Genomic DNA, 22,280 nt, shown 5'->3' with positions numbered 1-22,280 from the left:
TAAAATTTAAGAGAGGCCTGGATGTCTTTGTTGAAAAATATATTATCAGTTATGTGCACTAGATTCTGTGATTAGGCGTTGATCGAGGGAACTAGTCTGATTGCCGTATGTGGAGTTGGGAAGGAATTTTTTCCCCTAATATGGAGCTAACCCCATGGTTTTTTTGCCTTCTTTTGGATCAACATGTTAGGCTGTAGGATGAACTTGATAGGCTTAAGTCTACTTTCAACCTTAAAAATTATGAAACTTATAAAACTCCATTAATTGCACAGTGCTTTACAGACATGATCATTATTGATCCCATTGGGGCTCACATCTAAATTCCCTATTAGTTTTTCTTTGGAGTGTGAGTACTCCTCCTTAATTTACAGTTTGGACCAGAGGCATTATTTTTATACTTTTTCATCATCTTAATTGCACCAAGATTGGTGGAGGTCTAGGTCATAGTATCATAGTATCATAGTTTTTAAGGTTGAAGGGAGACTCTAAGTCCATCTAGTTCAACCCGTAGCCTAACATGTTGATCCAGAGGAAGGCAAAAAAAAACCCAATGTGGCAAACAAGTTCCAATGGGGAAAAAATTTCCTTCCTGACTCCACATCCGGCAATCAGACTAGTTCCCTGGATCAATACCCTGTCATAAAATCTAATATACATAACTGGTAATATTAAATTTTTCAAGAAAGGCATCCAGGCTCTGCTTAAATGTTAGTAGTGAATCACTCATTACAACATCATGCGGCAGAGAGTTCCACAGTCTCACTGCTCGTACAGTAAAGAATCCTCGTCTGTGATTATGATTAAACCTTCTTTCCTCAAGACGTAGCGGATGCCCCCGTGTTCCAGTCGCAGGCCTAGGTGTAAAAAGATCTTTGGAAAGGTCTCTGTACTGTCCCCTCATATATTTATACATTGTGATTAGATCCCTCCTAAGCCTTCGTTTTTCCAAACTAAATAACCCCAAGTTTAATAACCTGTCTTGGTATTGCAGCCCACCCATTCCTCTAATAATCTTGGTGGCTCTTCTCTGCACCCTCTCCAGTTCAGCTATGTCCTTCTTATATATCGGTGACCAGAATTGTCCTGAGGTCCTGAAACCCCACCTATCACTCAAAAAATCCCTATGAAGTGCTCATCTCAGAAGACAGAAGCACACAGCTTTTGCATGAGTGCACATACTTAGCAGAGTATTGATGAGAAAACTGGATTTTGTAGTCTATGCTTTCTATTGTAGGTCATGGGTTGAACTCAATGGACTTAAATCTACCTTCAACCTAAAAAAACAATAATACTCTAAGCCAGGGGTATCATACTCGACTGGGTGTATGGGCAGCATATAGAGAAAAAAAATAATTTGGGGGGTGGCATTCTTTGCAGGGCCAAGTGACGTTTTTAATAGTACCATTATTTTTCTATACACCGTTGGATCACTCTTTTTGAACATTTTTCACTTGTTTATTATAGAAAATATGCACTTTTTAAGTATATATATATATATATATATATATATATAAAAAGCATTTTTAATGGTAACTTTTTACATTTTATCCCCTTCTTGTAAGTAATATTGTCTTACAATTAGCACCATATAGTAATTTTGACCAAATCTTGTAGTAATTTTCCCATCCTGATTTTCATCTTTTAGTAATGTCCCCATCCTGTTCCCATTCTTGTAGTAATGTGCCCCATCCTGTAGTAATGTACCAATTCTTGTCTCCATCCTGTAGTAATGTGCCCATCCTTGTCTCCATCCTGTAGTAATGTGCCCATCCTGGTCCCTATCCTGTAGTAATGTGCCCATCCTGGTCCTCATCCAGTAGTAATGTGCCCATCCTGGGCCCATCCTGTTCCTGTAGTATTGTGCCCAACCTGATCCCCATCCCGTAGTAATGTGCCCATCCTGGTCCCTATCCTGTAGTAATGTGCCCATCCTGGTCCCCATCCTGTAGTAATGTGCCCATCCTTGTCCCCATGCTGTTGTAATGTGCCCATCCTGGTCCCCATCCTGTAGTAATGTGCCCATCCTTGTCCCCATTCTGCAGTAATGTGCCAATCCTGGTCCTCATCCTGTGGTAATGTGAGACATCCTGTAGTAATGTGCCCATGCTGGTGCTCTTCTTGTAGCAATGCCCCATGCTGTAGAAGTGTCATGTATTGTGTGATTCACACACACCCACACACACAAACACACACACACACACACACGCACACACACGCGCACAAAACAATGCTTCTCACCTGTCCTCTGCTTCCTTGGTGTTCTTTTTCCTGTCTTTCCTGCTTCTTGCAGGCCCATGCCCCCCTTAAGGCCGGTGCTGGCGGCCACTTCAGTCAGCACTTTATTTGAAATGCCCTGCGCAGAGTCAAGCTCTGTGCACAGCTATTCTGCTGGCAGCCACCGGCCACTCAAAGGCCAGCAAATGACGTCATACGCTTCAGCTACTCGCCTCTGATTGGCCGGCGTCTACTGTTGGAATAGCTGTGCACAGAGCTTGACTGCGCAGCACCTGCAAATCAGTCATCTGAAATAAAGCGGGACCCCTGCATCTCAGGGGCCGCATGCGGTCCGCGGGCACCATGTTTGAGACCCCTGCTCTAAGATGTATGTTCCTGTCTCCTGAACTGGACACTTCACAAGAATTTTTTTAATGATCAGTTGGCGTCTCAGGCACCGGACCCTCCGTAATCAGCTTGTAATTAAAAGGATGGAAAAATATAACAAACTGGATCAGAGATTTAGTTACTCTTAAATATTTCAATTGTTACTTGGTTACTTTTGTTTTATATACAATGTATCCTGTAAGAAATTCCACACTTGTATTTAGATTCCCAGATATATTATTATTGGTTGTTTAGCGAAACTGTTCTTGTTATTGATTTAATTGCATTAGGCTGACGTCCAGAAACAACAGCTGAACATGAATTGCAGCTTTCTGCTATATGTCTGGTGGAAAAATAAGATAACACCCTGATGCTATGTAGATAATGAATGTCCATCACCTGGGGAGAAAGATGTGTGAAAAGAAAATTGGCAGATGCAAAACTACTCCAATTAAACGGTGACACCCAAGAGTATTTGGTATAAAAGGAATGACTAAACCAATACATACATCTGTGGTCCTATCTCAGATCCAGCTGTGGAATCTTCTTGGTAGTACATTTAGGTAGAATAATTCTTCTTCACCATGAGCGTTAAGCAGGGATCTGGATCCAGGAGCTCAGTAACATCAAGCATAAGAGTATCTTCAGGAAATCAAAGCTCTGGTGGACATTATGGTGGTGGTAAAACTTCAGGAAGCTATGTGGGAAGTGTCAGGGGTGGAAACCTAAGTAGTGGTTTTGGTGGTGGACACTTTGGTGGATCTGGCTTTAGCAGTGGATCTGGCATTGGTGCTGCTTGTGGATTTGGTGGCTCAGGTTTTAGTGGTGGTTCTGCATATGGTGTTGGTTCAGGATATGGAGTTGGTTCTGGATTTGGGCAAGGCTCTGGATTTGGTGGTGGCTCTGGATTTGGTGGTGGCTCTGGATTTGGTGGTGCTGGAGGAGTAGGTTTTGGAGGTTATGGTTTAGGTTTTGGAGTTAATCAAGGTGCAGGATATGGAGGAGACCAAGGTCTTCTCTCTATCAATGAGAAGAGTACTATGCAGAACCTGAATGATCGCTTGGCTGCATATCTCGATAAGGTGCGATCTTTGGAGGAGGCCAATGAAGAACTGGAAAGAAAAATCCGTCAATGGTATCAAAACCAGGCTCCTAAACCAGCCCAAGACTATGGTCACTATTTTAAAACAATTGAAGATCTGCACAAAAAGGTGAGAAGTGTTGTGTTACAGAAATGTCAAATTTTAAGTAAAGTGATGGTCAGGGCTTTTTAGGGGATGAGGTGCAGACGTGTTTAGGTATTGAGTTAATTTATGCAGGCAATGATGTAAGAAATGATCATGTTAACAGCAGTACAGCCAGCATTAGGAAATTTGCATATTTATATACTTAAATTGTGGATACTGTAATTACTGTAAATTAATGGAGACTGTAACTTGTTTGTTTCTCTCCTAGTATCTATCTACAAACCAAAGAATGACAAATTTAATATCCAGCACTGATTGAAGCCAGCCTTAGGCCTCATTCAGGTGTCTGTGTGGCACATTTTTGTTGCATCCGGTTTTTTATGCATACAACATGTACCCATTCAAATTAGTGATGAGCGAGCATGCTATCCACTGCTCGTTACTCGATCGAGCATCAAGGTGCTTGGGCATAACTCGAGGACAATGGAAGCCAATGGGAAACTCATGCACTTTTAAACTCTGATGCTCATTGCTAATTATAATCCATGTTGTTATTCACATGTCTCTGTTTTTACATGGATGGCATATCCATGCAAAACACACAGAGACGTGTTCATTTTTTTCCGGTGTCATGGTGTCATGGATGAAAAGGGTCAATTCAAGCCTATAGGTCTGTGAAAAACATATACAGCACACAGACGACGTCCATATGCCATCTGTGTGCTGTAAGTATTTAGCACGCTAAATTGTCAGTGTGTGAACAGGCACCTACATTTTGCACTAATACCAATATGTGGTCCTGCTCAATTCTTTGGTTTCGCTTCACTTTCTTGTACTTTGTATAATCAGAGGCATTGCTCCCTCTTCTTCCGCTGGCATTGTGCCTAAATAGCTTCCCATAGGCAGGTGTCTGAACAGTCGGGCTGGAGTCCTACTCTACTCCATCTATATTGAGGTCTGTTGACACAAAGACAGGATTTATATTACAGATAGGATCATACTGATTGGGCCACACCTTGTTGCGGTGGGATGACTTTTACACTTTTTGGATCAAAATAGTGTTAATTATGTTATTTTTATGTATTATTCCTAATTATTTATTTTCTTACAACAGGGTATTTGCTCATTTTGTTTTTTCTACCTGTTTTTACATATTTAACAAAACAAAGTATAGGAGAAATTAAATATGGACGTGTGAGTGAGGCCTTAGGCTGATGGGAGGAGTGTTCACTCAACTAATGAGGAAGGCACTAATTCAAAATGTATGTTAGAGAGAAACAAAAAAAACCTGACCAGCATCTCCTCTAAGAATAAACCAGGTGTGAACAAATGCAAGCGGCTGTGTGTGTTCTATACACAAACCAAAAAATACACCAGCAGATTTTATGCACTAAGATGTATACAAACATTGAATGTGTGAAATGTACATTCTTTCCTTAAGTATATTCTATATAGCAGTAATGCCTAAATTGTACATATTCAATGTCTGCATACAGCTTAGTGCTTACAGTGTGCTCTTACACTATTTGGTTTGTATATAAGAATCAAAGCAGCTTGCACCTGTTCACACTTTTCTTTTAGATGGTGTTGTACAGTTTTCTGTTTCTCTATCTATCCATCTATCTATCCATCTATCCATCCATCCATCCATCTATTTATCTATTTATCAAAAAAGGAACAGTCACACACTGTAATGGCAGAGCTTTAAGCTACTAATAACAATCTAAAAAAAAGGTTTTTTTGAGGTGTTTGGCATACTAGAATGGCCATTTCAATACCTGCCCAGCAGCCACATCACGGCAACCTCATTATACTGGGTCCTACTCTTCCTTTCTGCCTCTGACTGGGTTGAAAAAACCTACATGTGTAGGCGAAGATAGACCCACTACTAAATAAGAAAAGGAAGTCACACACTATAATAGCAGAGCTTTTAACTACTAATAACAATCTAGAAAGATGTTTTTTGAGGTGTTTGGCAGTCAGAGGCAGAAAGAAAGAGTAGGACCCAGCATAATGAGGTTGCCGAGACGTGGCTGCTGGGCAGGTATTGAAATGGCCATTCTATTATGCCAAAGACCTAAAAAATTTTTTTTCTAGATTATTAGTAGTTTAAAGCTCTGCTATTATAGTGTGCGACTGTTCCTTTCTTGGTAAATATTACCACACCTGTTCACACTATTGGAAGTGCTGCCATTTTTTGCTATATCTTTCTATCTATCTCTCTATCTTTCTATTTTAGCATCATTGAGGCCATAAAGACTTAGTATTAGCAAATATTTGAGATTATCAGATGTTCTAAAAAAATACATTAAAAATATATCCTTTGATGGTCCTCTGCACTGTGCTTGGATTCACGTTCCATCATATTTTGCAGTTATGTGCTTCTTCCAAGTGTTAAAATCAATCTATCTATCTATCTATCTATCTATCCATCCATCCATCCATCTATCTATCGAACTGTCTCCTATCATTGCTGTGCACTGCATATCTCTCAGATACCTCTGAATCATATTCTACAATTTAATATTTGGATGAGCGAGAGAGGGCAGCATCTCACTTCTTTTGCAGGATCATCTTGAAAAATATTGTTCCTCCTACTCATAGCACAGACAATTCCTTTCTTGTAGGGGATCATAGTATAGACTTGTCACAGATTAAAAACATATCTGGCAAAGACATACAAATTAACCACATGTGTGCTAAAGGTTCCTTACCAGCACTGGCATCTTTAAGTCACTGTCTGTATACAGTGTGTCCACCATATCCTGTCCACCGCCATTAACTTGAGAACGGCGGCAGCTATAGGAATAGAAGTGGTGTCTAGGTATAGTAAAGTAGCCATGCGCTATGCAATGAGACCACCTATAGCACCACCTGGTGGAAAACAACGGAGTTAGCATTTTTATCTCGAAAACGGAACGAGATAGAGAAAAAAGTGAAATACAAAGTTGTACGGCATCATCAATTCAATATGAATCGACACCTTGCATACAGAAATGCTATGATATGAAACCCATGACCCCCCAAAACATTGAATGCTGGTCATGCATATGGTGCTCATTTAACTTTGATGCTCAAAGTGGCTACCATCAGCTGCAATGCACATCTGGACTCTGGACAGCATACTGTATCTTGTTGCACGTTGTGCAATATAATAGGTGACACGTTTGCACAAGCATCTATGATACATCGTCGTAGGTCCTGCAATGTTGTTGGTTGCTGTTTGATGTGACCTCACAGCAAGAAGTCCAATGGGGTCAGGTCAGATGAGCGTGGAGGCCACTCCACGCAGCCACATGCCCAATGACTTGTAGGAAGGTCTCCATGAGGTATCGCTTCACATCCGCAGCCTTGTGAGTTTTACACATTCTATTCATAGCATTTCTGCATGCAAGGTGTCGATTTGTATTGAATTGATGATGCCCTACAACTTTGTAATTCACCTTTTTTCTCTATCTCGTTCCATTTTGAGATAAAAATTCTAACTCTGTTGTTTTCTACCAGGTGGCGCTATAGGTGGTTTCATTGCGTAGCGCATGGCTACTTTACTATACCTAGACACCACTTCTATGCCTATAGCTGCCGCCGTTCTCAAGTTAATGGCGGGGGACACACTGTATAATTCCCAAGGAACTTTGGTTTTTGGACAAGTGCTGAATACCAGGTCAACTGTGTTTTCTTTTTGAAATAAAGCTAAGTCTTAAGTTTTAATTTTTTGTTTTCAAATTGAGATCCAAGAAGCCACTGTCAACAATGGCCGTGTGGTCCTTCAAATTGACAATGCCCGACTGGCAGCTGATGACTTCAAACTCAAGTAAGATGAACATGATGTCAATTTATTGATATACAGTATGATGACCAAAAGACTGCAAAGAATGATGATTTATATCTTCATAGGTATGAGAATGAGCTGTTCATTCGTCAATCAGTGGAAGCTGATATCAATGGTCTGAGGAGAGTCCTTGATGACTTGACTCTTTCAAGAAGCAACCTAGAATCTCAACTAGAGAGTCTGAAAGAAGAACTTGTAGCCCTGAAGAAGAACCATGAGGAGGTAGCACAATATCTTACTAAATCTCTTCATTTATTGAGTGGTATAACATAATTTGAAACTATAGTAGATGACAAGCACAAGGAGGCGCTGTGTATTTGTATAACCTAACACATCTCATGATTATCTGATTGCTCAGGAAATGAAGGCTAGGAGTGGACAAGTCCAGGGTACTGTTAATGTGGACATGAAGGCAGCTCCAGGAATTGACCTGCAGAGAGTGCTTGGTGAAGTGAGACAGGACTATGAGGCACTCATTGCCAAGAACCAGAAAGATATTGAGGCTTGGTATCATGATAAGGTGAGTTGTTACAGTTACAAAAAAAATGTTTGATGTATAGGTTCTATGTTTAATTCATCTACTGAAATAATATATTTATTCTTCAGACTGCTGAGCTGAGTAAGCAAATGAACAAGGACTCCAATGAAATCCAAACAACCAAGTCTGAAGTCACAGAGTTAAGGCGCACCCTCCAGAGCCTTGAGATTGACCTTCAGTCCCAGATCAGTATGGCAAGTGACTCTTCTAAAAGCTAGCCTTATCAAAACAGAATGGTTATTTTTCATACATTTAGCCTGATCTTCTCAAACATGTTTTAATGGATGATGATGATGGCCGTGCTTGAAAACACTGCCACAACTACATTGTAATGGCATTGTTTAGAAGTATGCAAAGTATTATTTCTCATCAAGCGTTTCTAAAACCTACAAATGTATTTACTGCAGAAATCTGCTTTGGATAGCACCCTGGCGGAGACAGAGGGACGCTACTGTATGCAACTGGCAAAACGCCAGGAACTCATCCAAAGAGTGGAGGAAGAATTAGCAGAAATCCGCTGTGATCTTGAAAGCCAAAGTCATGAGTACCAGAATCTTCTGGATATCAAGTCTCGTTTGGAACAAGAGATCAACACCTATCGTAGTCTTCTGGATGGCCAGGGAAGCCAGTAAGTGGAATAATCTTCCATCTATGGATCTGGACTAAAGTCAGCATATTATATGATAAGGTTTAGTAAAAGAGTGGAGCATTGAACACCCTGTAAGGGAGTCTGTCAGGACATTTTTTTCTACGTAATCTGAAGCATGCTAGCATGCTGTAAAAGTTAACATGAAGTTTACAGCCAGCCTTCTCTTATCTCAAAGTCTGATTTTGTTTACCTACAATGTTTGTTTAAACCTTTTATCTTTAGTGGGTCTCAGGAGCTGTAGTCCGACTCCGCCCCCTTCTGTAATTAGCAGCTTCTGTCTATAGAAAAAGCCTGATGTGAAATCCTGGTGTGGGCAGAGGCTGCTCTCAGAGCACTGCTACATGATAAAAATAATATTTTTCACTGTGTCAGAATGGCTGCAGCCACTAATCTAAGTGATACATTGTTAGATTCAGAATCTCTTTGCCTACATCATGCATTAGATGAGGTAACAAAAACCTGCTGACAGATTCCCTTTAAAAGTATTGATAAAAGTTATGTTGCTATATAGTTAGGATATGAAAAACTTGAATTAGGATATGTTAGATCTTGCTAAGGAAAACTTGGTAGTAGTATTTACTTGATTCCTTATGGACATTCAGTTATTCCATATATCACCTCCTATGATATAAATAGAATGTAAGCAGAAATAACCCACTCATTAATATAGTTGTATAGGGTTAGAAAAAAATATGATTTTGTCATATACTGGAGATTTTCATCCACTGATGTAAATAATAAAATTGTTTCATTTCTTACAGAACTCCTAAAGGCTCCTCCTCTTTCTCCTCCAGCTCTAATTATTCATCAGGTTCCCAATCTGATAAACAAGGTATGAATTTTTTTCAGGACACCACACCATAGCTAAATATTAACTTTTGTGGTATGACAGAAGAACCTAGACCACCTATAAATCTATGGAACAAAATCCATATCAGTATTGGACCTTATGGTAACTGTAAGGCTATGTGCGCACACTGCGTCTTTTTGACGCTGCGTTTTTGTGCGTTTTTGGCCGCTAAAAATGCACAAAAATGCACCTGCGTCGAAAAAACACGGCAAAAAACGCACGCGTTTTGCCGCGATTTGGTGCGTTTTTTTGCTGCGTTTTGCTGCGTTTTTGCTCACTGTGTCTTTATGCGTTTTTTATCAGTAAACAAAAAAAAAAGGTCTGATGTCATTTCCTTCTTCAATGTGTTCTTCATTCTCCACTAGTGTATGCAGAAGAGCAGACAGCTGCAGAACTACAAGGCTCAGCATACTCCATCCAATAGTGTATGCAGGAGAGCAGACAGCAGCTGTCGAACTACAAGGCTCAGCATCCTCCTTCCAGGACTGTATGCAAGATTTCTTTGCCCCCCCAAACCAAAAAAATGACATGGGCTTCGCCATATTTTTGTATGCTAGCCGGGTACAGCAGGCAGGTACGGGCTGCCCCCAACCCCCAGCTGCCTATTTGTACCCGGCTGGGAACCAAAAATATAGGGAAGCCCTTTTTTTTTTAAATTATTTCATGAATTTCATGAAATAATTTAATAAAAAAATGACGTGAGCTTCGCCCAATTTTTGAGTCCAGCCGGGTACAACTAGGCAGCTGGGGATTGGAATCCACAGTGCAGGGTGCCCATGCTTTCTGGGCACCCCCGCTGTGAATTGCAGTCCCGCAGCCACCCCAGAAAATGGCGCTTTCATAGAAGCGCCATCTTCTGGCGCTGTATCCAACTCTTCCAGCTGCCCTGAAGCCGGGTGGCTAGCTAGGTAATAATGGAGTTAGGGCTAGCTGTATATTATCAGCTAGCCCTAAGCCCGAAATTCATGGTGTCACGCCAATATTAGACATGGCCACCATGAATTTCTAGTAAAGATAAAAAAAAACCACAACACACAGAAAAATATTTTTATTAGAAATAAAACACAACACAATTAGTGACTCCATCTTTATTGAAATAAAGAACCCCCCCTCCGCAGTAATCCTGGGTCAGGGTCCCGCGCCGTCCAATCCGGATCCAATATCATCTGATCGGTTTGCTGGAAGGCAAAGCGATCAGATGATGTGTCAGGATCAAGTGCCTGAATCCCATCACACATCAGCTGATTGTATAAAAGCCGATTATACAATCAGCAGATGCATCGGTGCAAAAAAAAAAAAATACTCACTTATGTGCTGATTACCGGCAGCTCCTGGAGCGATGGGGCGGGAGTCTGATCCCGTCCGATCGCTGCAGCAGCTGCCGGTAATCAGGGATGAAGTCTCCTGACGCATCCGCTGATACCGGCCGGGCGCCCGCGTCACCGCGATACTTACGATCACCTGATGCGTCAGGTGACTGCATCAGGTGATCCATCGCCAGGTCCTGCATCCATCGGAGGTTTCCCGGCCGTCTGCACACAGCCGGAGCGGCGATACCGTGAGAGGAGATGGGAGCGGGCATGGCACTGGGAGTCTGTAGACAGGTGAGTATAACTTTTTTTTTTTTTTTCTACTGTTAACTTTTGTTTTCGCAGCCGCTTCCACCTCCCGCCCAGACATGGCGCCTCACGGCAGCATACATGCACAGGACGGGAGGTGGAAGCGGCGGTGACGGTACCGGGAGGATTCACGCTTCTGTGTTTACTGACAGAAGGAATCCTCTTCCTGTACACGTCACTTTACTACCCACCTCCTGCGTTTATAGCTGCGTTTTTGGTCTTAGAAACGCACCAAAACGCACCAAAACGCAGCTATTTGCGTTTCTCATTGTGTCTTTCAACATTCCATTGAACTCAATGGATGAAAAGCGCAGTGAAAAACGTGGGAATAATTTACATGCTGCGTTTTTGTGGCACCACAAAAACGCAGCTGAAAAAAAACAGATGTGTGGGGACAGCAAAAATTAAAACTCATAGACTTTGCTGGGGAAGCAAAGTCCTGCAGTTTTGAGGCCAAAAACGCACCCGAAAAACGCGCAAAAACGCCGCAAAAAACGCACTGTGTGCACATAGCCTTATTCAGTTGAGTAAAATATAGGTAATGTCCAAGTCTGGTGGATGCTTGTCCCATCTTAGACAGACCATTTATGGTGCTACCTTAGCATGAAGAACCTTCTGGTTATTAACCCAAAAATTATGGACTGAACTCTGCTAGGGAGAAATTCCTGTAATTACCGAGATCATCCTTATTAGTGTGTCTTTATTCATGAAGAGTTCAATTTTTATACATTTTAGGGTCTATGTTCAGCAGAACATCAATTGAGGACACATTGAGGATGCATTCTTACTGGATTAAGGTTCACAATATTATCATACCTCCAGGTGACTACACTAGAGGTGGGTCATCATGACCCAAGATGTTCCATATGGGACATTATATAATCCAGAAAAGAGGCATTAATCTTCATGCACAGTATAAGAACTCTGTTCAGGCCCTAAGTTGGGGAGAACCATAATATTGTGCCCATAGATGTCTACAGGGCCATAATGGACCCCTGTATGTCTCTTAATTCATCTGGAGGCAAACAATGTCACATTACTTCTAGGGAAGAAAATGTTCATAGTACGGAGGCATATAAAGACTATATGGTGACACAGAGCATGACAGCTTCATAATATAGATCCTTAGGGCCACTATGTTTATCTTTGCAGGCTTTGAGTACTTGAGCAGGTGGATAGATTTCAAAGGGGTATTACACTTTCCCAAGATATCTTTTGTGATTATTCTTTCTCTTTTGTTTGGGCAGAAAAAATCTGTACAAGTCTTTCCAGTTTAACATAGATCACGAACACATTACATTTTTTTATGGACAGGGCTAAAAAGTAGCCTATTTTTATGGGCTGTTTGGGAATTTGTGGAGAGATGGCAACCTTACAGGATGACCATATAGATCTCCTTTGTGAAAATGTCTTCTGTGTATAGCTTCTTTGTACAATGTTTCTCACCAGCCCTGAGATTGTTCATGATCCCTGTGAGGTAAATCCGGAGATATGACGATAAATCATGATATTCAAGTATGTCAGGAAGCCCTCTCCTGGTGTCACCCCCCCTTTCCTTCACACAACTGGTTTAGCAACAAATCCCATGGCCATGTCCTGTGATATGGAAATTAGGTGATGTGGGAACAAAGGACACAGGATGACTCCCTGCCGTCACCCTGTAACAAGAGTTGTATCTCATTACAAGGCTATGGAAATAGCCAGACAGAACGACTCCAGTAAAAAATGGTTCATATCTCGCAAGCCATATTTCCGATAAATATGGCAACCATAAAAATGGTGTCTCCGCATGTGGACGATGCCGGCACCCCCTTTTTATGGGAGCAGGACATTGGGAAATGCCCCAGGCGTGATATCAGCCAATGGGGAACTGGCAGACAGGTCATGAGTCCCCTCGTTCTGTAGCTAAATTCATAACTGTCACAATGAGAGCATTGGCGTCTGCCTACGACGCTCCCAGGCAAAGTTATGGCCAATATCCCCTTTGCTGGATAATTCTGATCCATGCAGGGGGAGTGGCAGTGCTTCCCTGTGAGGTCACTAAGGTAGGAGGGGACCTGGATCTGCCCAGGTTGATAACCCTACTTCGGCCATTTTCCAGGGTTCTTTCGCTGGGGGCACGTGTAGGAAACATCTGTGGGAAGGATCCTAGAAACCTGGGTACAGCGCCCCCCTGTGGCCAGACGCAACAAGGTAACTGCTGGAACTGTGTATGCCTGTTTGTAACCCATGCTTTGATTGTAACTGTACTCTGACATATGTATATTCTGTAGATTCCCTATTGTATATATTGTAGTTTCTAGTGTGGCTTTAGGCTGATTAAATTATATAATTAATCTTGGGCTGTTCTGTTATCTCGATCTTGAATCCCACGTCTGTGTGTTCGGCTAATAGTTACCGTAAATCGGTTGGTGGCAGCGAATTGTGCCAAGGATTATTGTGGGGAGGCCAGTGAGATTCGGGGAGATTTTATATATTCCGCCCGCGGAGGTCGGGGGAATATATACCCTACTCTCACCGGGGACCCTTCAATAATCGGCATAAGTAGTATAGCGGCCTCCTTGCTTATTGTCGGGCAATTCCATAATTGGCCTGACTATAAGAGGGGCGCTAGAGAGCGCGTCACGTGCTCTGTCTGTCGGTCGGGAGGTATAAAGGAGGGGTGACCCCCACTTGTTACCCCCCGATTGTGACGTACTGGTAGCCAGCGCGGGGGATTTTTGAGTGACCCCCCGGTGGTTTGTGACATATTGGTGGCAAGCGGTGGGATCGAGATAATAGTGTGTGTGAGTGTGAGACCCATACTCCCAGACACTAAAGACTGCCTGCAGCAGCTGTGGCTGCTGGGGTCTTCAGACTGGCTCAACACTAGAGTGTCAGAGTGCAGATACTGTAAGGTGTGTGGAGGCATCAGGTGTCAGTTCTGTGTCAGTGACCAAAAGTCTGCAAGAATGGCTGATGGCACCAGGAGCAGAGCTATGCAACTGGCCAATGCTAAGGCAGGAGCCGAAGAGAGGGAGGACGGTGCTGTGGACAGCAATGAGGAGGTTGCCCACGAGTCCTCCAGGAGCTCGACGCCAGAAAACCGTTCTGCCGAGGACATTGCGCAACCTGGCACTGCTGGACAAGATGAGGAGGAGCTCACCCAAGGTTCCTCAACGAGCCAGATGCCAGCCCTCCGCTCTGAAAGGGACAGTGAATCGCCTAGCTCTGCAGCGTGCCGCAGATCACCACGTGCCATTCCACCGAGCCTGGGAGGCTCGGATAGCCTTCTTCAAATGGCTATGGCCCTTCTCCAGGCTGGAGACCAGAAGGGCTACAAGGAACTCCTGGCAGAGCGCAGGGCAGAGCGGCACGCAGAGCGTGAGGCTGCGGAGCGAGAGCGGCAGGCAGCGCGTGAAGAGCGAGAGCGACAGGCAGACCGTGACTACCAGCTGCAGCTAGCTCAGCTCCGGCCCTCATCAGCCACATGTGACCTTCGAGACACCAAACTTCCAAAGGTCCGTGTTGAGGACTTCCCAGTGCTGGAGAAGGATGGAGACTTGGACTCTTTCTTGACTGCTTTTGAACGGACTTGCTTGCAGCACCATCTGGACAAGGACCAGTGGGCCAAATACCTGACCCCCCGTTTAAGGGGTAAGGCCCTGGATATCCTTGGGGATTTGCCTGCTGAGGCAGATCAGGGCTACGACACCATCAAGCGGGCCCTGATCCAACAGTACAACCTCACTCCAGAGTCCTACCGCAAGAAGTTCCGGAGCCTACAGAAGGGACCAAAGGACTCCTGGGCTGACCACCGGCGGGCACTTGCCCGAGCTGCCGACCACTGGACCCAAGGCCTGCAGCTTTCCACCGGACCGGAGATCCTGGACTTGTTCATCACGGAGCAACTCTTGTGGAACTGCCCTGAGGATCTCCGCCAGTTCATCCGAGACCAGAAGCCAAAGGGGTCCACGGCTACAGCTGCCCTTGCCGATGACTACACCAACAACCGGGCCCCTGAGGCCAGGAGAGCGGCCACCAGCAGCACCTGGAGAGGGGGTAAGATGAATTCTGCGACTGCCCCACCTGCCCCTAGACTGCAGGGGGTGTCCCCCTCAACTCCCCTCTCCAGGCCCGTGGCGGAACCAAGACGGTGCCACCAGTGCAACCTACCTGGACACTTCAAGGCCATGTGCCCTCAGCGTCCCAAGGCCCCGGCTCCGTCCCCGTCCCAAGGTCCGCCCAAGGTGTATTGTGTGGGTGGGGGTGGTGGTAGGTCCCTGGACAGCTTCCAACCTGTCACCGTCGGCCGGTCTGTGACCATAGGACTGCGAGACAGCGCCTCGGAGGTGACTCTGGTGCGGCCTGAGATGGTGTCCCCCCAAGACTTGATCCCTGGAAAAACCCTCGCTGTCTCCGGGATTGGAGGCATTGACCCGGCGCTGCCTGTTGCTGACATTTATGTGGACTGGGGCGCAGGGCGAGGGGTGAGGGAGGTGGGGGTAACTGATCGGATCCCTGCAAACGTGCTACTTGGGACAGATTTGGGGCAGATAACCTCCCAGTTTGGGCCCCAACCAAGGGCTGAACCTTCAGCCAGTGCTGACATGCCTCCGGACAATGTTAATGTGTCATCTATGAATGATGTAAGGGAGGAGGGAGTGAACTCTGATATTTCTGCTTGCATAGACACCATAGACACACACTCAGCTGCAGCTGTGACAGGGGAGGGGGTCAGAGAAAGGTGTGACAATGCCTCCGCAAGTAATCAGCCTGTGAGCTGGGATCTGCTGCCCTCTGCAGGGATAAGCAGAGAGCAGGGTGCTGCAGGGGGAGGACCAGTGTGTGGGGTGGGGGCTACCACAGCCAATGTGGGGTCCCCAGAGATTTCACAGCGGGGTTCTGTTGCTGCAGGAGGGGAACAGGCAGGTGAGATTGGGGCCGGTCCAGGAGCGGAAGTGCTCCCAGGTAAGATCTCGGTGCATGGTTCCCCCACAACCGGGGTGTCAGGAAGCCAGGTCGGTCTGCCTGAACCGGCGACTTGGTCAGGAACGGAGGAGGAGCAGGCACGACCCACGGTCGCAGCGGCTGTGGCCGCTGTCACCCGCAGTGGGAGTGCTGGAAGCCAAGGGGCCTCCCGGAGGTCCGATAGCTCTTCCCCTTCTGACCAAGTGGCAGCCGAGTCAGGTGGAGGCCAGGACACAGGTCCCGGGGTACTGACTGAAGATGTGACAGTCTCGTCGATTCTGGCTACATCTAGTCAGGGGTTTCAGGCAGCGTTAGAAGCTGACGACAGCCTGAGAGCTCTTAAGGAGCAGGCGGCACAGCCTCCCTCGGACTCGGACCCGGAGCGAGTGGTCTGGGACCAAGGACGGCTGTACCGGGCCACGGTCCAGCAGGGTTCACCGGAGGCGTGGCCCAGGGACCGACAGTTGGTGGTACCCTATCCGTTCCGGACGGAGTTGTTGCGGATCGCACATGAGATTCCGATGGCCGGACACCTAGGGATCGCTAAGACCAAGGCCAGGTTAAACCAGCATTTCTACTGGCCAAAAATGGGGGCCGATGTGGCTGCCTACTGCCGTTCGTGTGAAACCTGTCAGAGAGTGGGGAAGGCGGGGCCACGCCCCAAAGCCCCACTGGTATCTCTGCCAATCATCGATGAGCCTTTCAGGAGGGTGGCTGTGGATCTGGTCGGCCCGCTGGCCATCCCCAGCAGCTCCGGGAAACGCTTCATACTGACGGTAGTGGACTATGCCACCCGGTACCCAGAAGCAGTGGCCTTGTCGTCCATTCGGGCTGACAAGGTGGCCACCGCATTGCTGGAGATTTTCTCCCGAGTGGGTTTTCCCCAGGAAATGCTCACTGACCGGGGGACCCAATTCATGTCCCAGCTGATGGAGGCCCTCTGTAAGCAAGTCCAGGTGCGACATCTGGTGGCCAGCCCGTACCATCCACAGACTAATGGCCTGTGCGAGCGGTTCAATGGCACCTTAAAGCAGATGCTTAAGATGTTGGTCGACTCCCATGGGCGTGACTGGGAGCGGTATCTCCCACACCTGTTATTTGCTTACCGGGAGGTTCCACAGGCCTCAACAGGATTCTCACCGTTTGAGCTCCTGTACGGGCGACGTGTGCGGGGCCCCCTGGCTCTGGTGAAAGAGGCTTGGGAAGGGGATTTGGCCACCCCTGGAGTGTCGGTTATCGAGTATGTCATGCGCTTCCGGGACAAAATGCAGGCCTTGACGCAACTGGTACACGACAATATGGCTCAAGCCCAGGCCGATCAGAAGCGTTGGTACGACCAGAACGCTTGTGAGAGGACCTACCAAGTGGGTCAAAAGGTGTGGGTACTGGTCCCCGTACCACAGGACAAGCTTCAGGCAGCCTGGGAAGGCCCATACCTCGTGTACCAGCAGCTCAACCCTGTAACGTACCTGGTCACCCTGGACCCTGCCCGTGGAAGGCGGAAGCCCTTCCATGTGAACATGATGAAGGCACATCATGAGCGGGAGGCATGTGCGCTCCCCGTGTGCAACCTGCCCGAGGAGGGAGAAGCGGAAACCCTCTTGGATATGCTAGCCCAGGTTAGGGCAGGCGGATCCATTGAGGATGTGGAGGTTGGCCACCAGCTCTTGGAGGACCAACGGTCCCAGCTGTGGGCCACCCTACACCCCTTCCGGGGGTTGTTTACCAACCAGCCCGGAAGGACTGACTTGGCTGTCCATCACGTGGACACTGGGGATCATCCCCCGATCCGGCGTTCAGCATATCGGGTCTCCCTGGAGGTGCAGCAACACATGCGCCAGGAGATTGACGAGATGCTGAAGCTGGGGGTGATCCAGGCATCCAACAGCGCTTGGGCCTCGCCTGTAGTCCTCGTCCCTAAGAAGGACCGAACCACTCGGTTCTGCGTGGACTACAGGGGGCTCAATGCGGTCACGGTCGCCGATGCGTACCCAATGCCACGCATCGATGACCTGCTCGATCAGTTGGCCGGGGCTCAGTACCTGACCATCATGGATCTGAGCCGGGGATATTGGCAGATCCCCCTGACTCGCAAGGCCAGGGAACGCTCTGCCTTTATTACCCCATTTGGACTGTACGAGTCCACGGTGATGCCATTCGGGATGAGGAATGCCCCTGCCACTTTCCAGCGGATGGTCAACACCCTGCTCAAGGGACTTGAAGGGTACGCGGCCGCGTACCTGGATGACATTGCCGTCTTCAGTCCCACCTGGGAGGACCACCTAGAGCATCTAGCACAGGTGCTCAGGCGGATCCACCGGGCAGGTTTGACCATCAAGCCGGGAAAGTGTCAGCTGGCCATGAGCGAGGTCCAGTACCTCGGTCACCGGGTAGGTGGGAGAACACTGAAGCCCGAGCCTGAGAAAGTGGAAGCCATCGCATCCTGGCCCACCCCCAGGACCAAGAAGCAGGTGATGTCCTTCTTGGGGACCGCTGGGTACTATAGGAGGTTTGTTCCATGCTATAGTAGCCTGGCAAAGCCCTTGACGGACCTCACCAAGAAGAAGCTGCCCTCTGCAGTCGATTGGACAATGGACTGCGAGACAGCCTTCCGGGCCCTAAAGGACGCCCTGTCCAGCCCGCCCGTGCTACAGGCAGCCGACTTCACGCGGCCGTTTGTAGTACAGACCGACGCCAGTGACTTCGGCCTCGGTGCGGTGCTCAGCCAGGTGGACTCTGCGAGCCAAGAGCACCCAGTCTTGTACCTGAGCAGGAAGCTGTTACCAAGGGAAGTTGCCTATTCCACGATGGAGAAGGAGTGCCTGGCCATAGTGTGGGCCCTGCAGCGTCTGCAACCCTATCTATACGGGCGCCACTTCATCGTGGAGACGGACCACAATCCCCTCAGCTGGTTGCACACCGTCTCTGGGACGAATGGGCGATTGTTGCGATGGAGCCTTGCGCTCCAGCAATACAACTTCACCATTCGCCACAAAAGGGGCCGTGACCACGGTAACGCAGACGGGCTGTCCCGACAAGGAGAGGTCGTGGACGGGCGCACGGGGGAACACCGGAGTGTGCTGCCCCCTAGCGCCCTCAAAAGGGGGGAGGTGTGAGGTAAATCCGGAGATATGACGATAAATCATGATATTCAAGTATGTCAGGAAGCCCTCTCCTGGTGTCACCCCCCCTTTCCTTCACACAACTGGTTTAGCAACAAATCCCATGGCCATGTCCTGTGATATGGAAATTAGGTGATGTGGGAACAAAGGACACAGGATGACTCCCTGCCGTCACCCTGTAACAAGAGTTGTATCTCATTACAAGGCTATGGAAATAGCCAGACAGAACGACTCCAGTAAAAAATGGTTCATATCTCGCAAGCCATATTTCCGATAAATATGGCAACCATAAAAATGGTGTCTCCGCATGTGGACGATGCCGGCACCCCCTTTTTATGGGAGCAGGACATTGGGAAATGCCCCAGGCGTGATATCAGCCAATGGGGAACTGGCAGACAGGTCATGAGTCCCCTCGTTCTGTAGCTAAATTCATAACTGTCACAATGAGAGCATTGGCGTCTGCCTACGACGCTCCCAGGCAAAGTTATGGCCAATATCCCCTTTGCTGGATAATTCTGATCCATGCAGGGGGAGTGGCAGTGCTTCCCTGTGAGGTCACTAAGGTAGGAGGGGACCTGGATCTGCCCAGGTTGATAACCCTACTTCGGCCATTTTCCAGGGTTCTTTCGCTGGGGGCACGTGTAGGAAACATCTGTGGGAAGGATCCTAGAAACCTGGGTACAGCGCCCCCCTGTGGCCAGACGCAACAAGGTAACTGCTGGAACTGTGTATGCCTGTTTGTAACCCATGCTTTGATTGTAACTGTACTCTGACATATGTATATTCTGTAGATTCCCTATTGTATATATTGTAGTTTCTAGTGTGGCTTTAGGCTGATTAAATTATATAATTAATCTTGGGCTGTTTTGTTATCTCGATCTTGAATCCCACGTCTGTGTGTTCGGCTAATAGTTACCGTAAATCGGTTGGTGGCAGCGAATTGTGCCAAGGATTATTGTGGGGAGGCCAGTGAGATTCGGGGAGATTTTATATATTCCGCCCGCGGAGGTCGGGGGAATATATACCCTACTCTCACCGGGGACCCTTCAATAATCGGCATAAGTAGTATAGCGGCCTCCTTGCTTATTGTCGGGCAATTCCATAATTGGCCTGACTATAAGAGGGGCGCTAGAGAGCGCGTCACGTGCTCTGTCTGTCGGTCGGGAGGTATAAAGGAGGGGTGACCCCCACTTGTTACCCCCCGATTGTGACGTACTGGTAGCCAGCGCGGGGGATTTTTGAGTGACCCCCCGGTGGTTTGTGACAATCCCATTATCTATTTTATAGTCTTTTTTTTATAATTATACTGTTGCAGAATATGTAATGAACAATTGTGTATGTAATTCTATTCTGGGCTGGGTGATGAATACTGACTGAAGATTAGGCTGATTATCTGTGAAGAAGCGAAACTCAGAGAAAACTTGTGTCTCTTGTCCAATTTAGGTGGCTCCTACCATTCGAGCAGTCGTGATCAGCAGAACTATCAATCTGGATACAGAAAGTGAATTGACTTCAGCGCCCATGCTAGCAACATTTCCGGGCTCTAGTCTTATGGATGCTTCTTTCTCCAAGTCTATCAAGAAACCAATAGGATGCTTGAGTTGATGGCCTAAAAATTATATTTCTGTAAAACAACCTAATTCATTGATCATCTTAAAGGGCTTGTCTAGTTTAGAAAACCCATTTTCATGCACCCTTTTAGAAAACTCTGAGTAAATTAGGGTGTGGAGCTCTTCTATTTAGGATTATCTATTGGTCAGAGCAAAGATCACTTACAAAGAGCATCTCTTGCTCTGAAGGACTAGTCTTGTCCTGTTTTAAACAAACAACCCACTGATCTGACGATCTGCACTATGTACTGCATAATATCCCCTTTAGTGGCGCTGCGGGAAAATTCACCACTTGTTGACAGTTTGCCCACAGATTACAGATTATCCTTGAGGCTCCCAACATGGGAATTCTTTGAGATCAGCTTATTGTTAGTGGACCCTCAAACAAGTAAGGATTGTCTAAAGCAGAGAAACCCTTTAAGATTTTCAAGAACCGAACGCTTAGTATAGATACACATACTCTTTTATCCACAGTTGACGTCATAATGCCGTACCACATTGTTCTTTGGCTCAGTGGTTCTTCACTATGTATACTTCTCGCTGCATGCAGGAGTCTTCTCGAAGTCTTTAATAAAGCTTTGCTATATGAATTTCATCCAATATTCTGATTGGAACATTTATTGTGTGGATGGATGCACCTCATCATCATGGCTTAGGCAGTTTGCCAGTAATCTCATCCATTCCTTTGATCCTGTGTAATATAAAACTGTCATTTAGAGAATGTAGGAGTCATGAAGAAACGTAAAAAACACACCGTGCCAACAGTCATAAATTTTTATATGAGAGAAACTAAAGTTATAGGATTGGTTCATACTTGACTGTACTTCGCATTCAACATTTGATGCTATTGCATGCCAGAAAAAAGGGTTCTTAGACTAGTGCATATTCTACATCATTGTGTCGCCCAGGGATATCGGGTACTCGGTCCCGGGCAGTGTACATCTGGAGGGTGTCAGGATGGTGGCCGTTGCCCGGTTCCGTGCCCTGGGAGCTTTTTGTAAAGGGGGGTATATTTACAGGGGATTATAATGTTCACATGTGACGCCACTTGCGGTGCTGCGGCTATGTGTATGGAGCCGCCACTGCACTATGTCCACTGCTGGAGCTGGTGTTAATGGCAGCCTGGATGGTACGCCGTCCGCAAGCAGGGCCGGGGCCCAGAGGGTAGGTGTTGTGACAGATGCTGGAAGAATGGAGTTCACATAAAAGTTCAGTGCAACTGGTTGTACTCCCTGTCCGGTGATTGTAACTGGTTACCTGAGGCCGGCTGGTTTCACCTTCAGGTTCCTTTGTACCCAGTGCCAGTTAGTAATCTGGTGCCT

At 46.6% G+C, this 22,280-nt stretch overlaps 1 protein-coding gene across 1 annotated transcript; it reads left to right on the top strand.

Moving 5' to 3' along the window:
* The first annotated feature begins 3,102 nt into the window (after nt 1-3,102).
* On the top strand, nt 3,103-21,553 carry LOC142311628 (keratin, type I cytoskeletal 19-like). The gene is made up of 8 exons (XM_075350190.1): nt 3,103-3,812; nt 7,520-7,602; nt 7,686-7,842; nt 7,979-8,140; nt 8,227-8,352; nt 8,566-8,786; nt 9,569-9,639; nt 20,792-21,553. The coding sequence occupies exons 1-8, from the start codon at nt 3,186-3,188 to the stop codon at nt 20,851-20,853; spliced, it is 1,509 nt and encodes a 502-aa protein (XP_075206305.1). The 5' UTR covers nt 3,103-3,185; the 3' UTR covers nt 20,854-21,553.
* The last annotated feature ends 727 nt before the right edge of the window (nt 21,554-22,280 follow it).

This window comes from Anomaloglossus baeobatrachus, chromosome 5, assembly GCF_048569485.1.
Source record: "Anomaloglossus baeobatrachus isolate aAnoBae1 chromosome 5, aAnoBae1.hap1, whole genome shotgun sequence".
NCBI classification, from domain to species: Eukaryota; Metazoa; Chordata; class Amphibia; order Anura; family Aromobatidae; genus Anomaloglossus; species Anomaloglossus baeobatrachus.
This window is presented reverse-complemented; position numbering and strand designations above follow the sequence as displayed.

Bases quoted from the DNA above. Each gene is read 5' to 3' on its own strand.
- LOC142311628 (XM_075350190.1), top strand. From the start codon at position 3,186: ATGAGCGTTAAGCAGGGATCTGGATCCAGGAGCTCAGTAACATCAAGC. The intron at 8,353-8,565 runs GCAAGTGACTCT...TATTTACTGCAG, and splicing joins TTCAGTCCCAGATCAGTATG to AAATCTGCTTTGGATAGCAC. The intron at 9,640-20,791 runs GTATGAATTTTT...TGTCCAATTTAG, and splicing joins TTCCCAATCTGATAAACAAG to GTGGCTCCTACCATTCGAGC.